The 2,278-nt window shown below is 34.1% G+C and overlaps 1 protein-coding gene across 1 annotated transcript; it reads left to right on the top strand.

Annotated features, from left to right (window-relative positions):
* Positions 1-215: 215 nt before the first annotated feature.
* On the top strand, positions 216-641 carry LOC137836255 (uncharacterized mitochondrial protein AtMg00820-like). The gene has a single exon (XM_068645077.1). The coding sequence runs from the start codon at positions 216-218 to the stop codon at positions 639-641; it is 426 nt and encodes a 141-aa protein (XP_068501178.1).
* Positions 642-2,278: the final 1,637 nt, after the last annotated feature.

The following is a 2,278-nucleotide window of genomic DNA, read 5'->3' as shown; positions in this document are numbered from 1 at the left end:
AAGGTTTAGCAACGATCAACACAGAAGAAGATGAACAAAACATCTTTTTGGAGAATCTTGACAACAACACAAAAATTCAACCAGTTGATTCTGAGAAACAACCGGTTGAATATCTGTAGCAGGATGATCTGCCAAAGGAATGGAGGATCCCAAGAGACCTATCTGTTGATAACATCATTGGCCAGATTAACAAAGGTGTATCCACAAGAAGGAGTATGGCAAACTTCTGCAACCATACAACTTTTGTCTCCAAGATTGAACCAAAATCATTCTGTGATGCACTCAAGGATGAACACTGGACAACAGCTATGCATGAGAAACTTAACCAGTTTGTGAGAAATGATGTGTGGTCCCTTATCCCTAAAACAGCCGAAATGAATGTTATAGGTACAAAATGGGTTTTCAGGAACAAGTCGGATGACTCAGGCGTCATCACAAGGAACAAAGCCAGGCTTTTTGCTAACGGGTACAACCAAGCAGAAGGAATTGACTATGATGAGACCTTCGCACTGGTAGAAAGGTTAGAAGCTGTTAGACTTTTATTAGCTTTTGCTTGCATGAGTGGTTTCAAATTATTTCAGATGGACGTGAAAAGTGTTTTTCTCAATGGAATTGTGAATGAAGAAATCTATGTATCATAACTGATGAAAACGGTTGCTGCTCTCTTCAAGACAATATGTTTGATGAAGACAAATGTGTATTTTGCTTTGTTGTTTAAGTTTGTTTTTAGGGATTGTCTTAGGGTTAGATTAGAGGTTGTTTAAAGTGAGCTTTTTGCATCATGACCCATCTCTTAACCCTTAACCATGTGGTAAGAGCAAGCACAATGTTTTCTAAAAATGTTTTCACAGGTTTTGCCAAAATACTCTTTACTGCACAGAAATTGAATATGTTCTTTCTTAAATGAATAGATTCTTTATTAAATTGATGTCTTGGTAAAAATTTTAATAACCTCGTTTTATGCATCAAGTATCTTGACTCAGTATTCATGCTATCCAAAACGACTGTGTTTCATCTGTTCAAAAATCCATGTTATCTTTTTGAAAATGAATCTGGTGCATGGTTCTTAAAAGGTTTTCACTTCTTTATCTTTGCACCAAGAAGCTTGACTAAGTCTCATATAAATAATACTACAACCTTTCACAATCTCTCATTGCTTTCGAAAATAAATCTATTCATTTTATTTTCAATTTGTTCTTTTTATAACTGCTTTAACTGTTTTTTAAAAAGTCTGTTATAAAATGTTTCTTATAAAAGGAGAGTTGGTTCTGACTTGAGAGTGGTGTTGAGAAAACAAGTTTTAAAATAGAGATTGAGTAGTTTTCATTGAATAAGTACGTGTTCTTGAAAGATTTTCAAAAACAGAAATTGTGCTTGTTCTTGCTTGGTTCTAAGGCTTGGTTGGAGGTGTTGCCACTATGTGTGCAATCTGTTTTACTGGTCTAAGTCAGATTTCTGCATTCTTTTTCCAGGTTTATTCATTTCATCTTTCAATTACTTGTAAAGTGTGGTTGTAAGACTCTTCTTGATAGGGTTTCTTGAAGAGTTGTGTGTGCTGGAATGGTGTTTTTCAGCAAGGTGTTACATGTTCTTGTAGGGTTCAAGAGTTGTGGTTGTGTAATTGTTTTGAATTGTAATTTAGTGAATTTCACCTTGGATTAGGTGAGACTGGATGTAGCTCAATTGAGTGAACCAGTATAATCTCGTTGTGTTCAAATCTCTCTTAATCTCTACACTCATTTACTGTTTCGTTTCCTGATCTGTCAGAAAATAAACTTGTTCAATTAAAATTGAATATGTTCATTCTGGGTTTGTTCATACTGTTCTTGATTTCTGGAAAATCAATTTGAAACTTCTGTGAAAAACTGTATGAGTTGTTGAACATAATTGGAGTTCATTGTTCAGTGAAAGTTAACTCAATTAATTGTCAAGTTTCAATCAAAAGGTTGATTGTGTATTCAAAGATTGTATTTTACAGATTCTGCTGTCTCATTTTATTCCATAGAAATTAATGTGAACATTGCTAGCTGATCAAGTTGCTTAATAACAGAGAATCACATAACTGATATAACTGTCTTAATACACTAAGTAGAATAAAAATAAACTTGTTCATTGCAAAATAAATAGATTGTTTTCCTCTGTTTTGCAAATAGACCAAATTTTTGCGAAAGTTTTAAAAACTCAATTCACCCCCGCTCTTGAATTTTGACACTATTGAACCCAACAACAACCACCTGGATTTGAAGATCACAAGCATCCTGATCATGTATACAAGCTA

Source organism: Phaseolus vulgaris, chromosome 11, assembly GCF_000499845.2.
Source record: "Phaseolus vulgaris cultivar G19833 chromosome 11, P. vulgaris v2.0, whole genome shotgun sequence".
Classification (NCBI taxonomy): Eukaryota; Viridiplantae; Streptophyta; class Magnoliopsida; order Fabales; family Fabaceae; genus Phaseolus; species Phaseolus vulgaris.
This window is presented reverse-complemented; position numbering and strand designations above follow the sequence as displayed.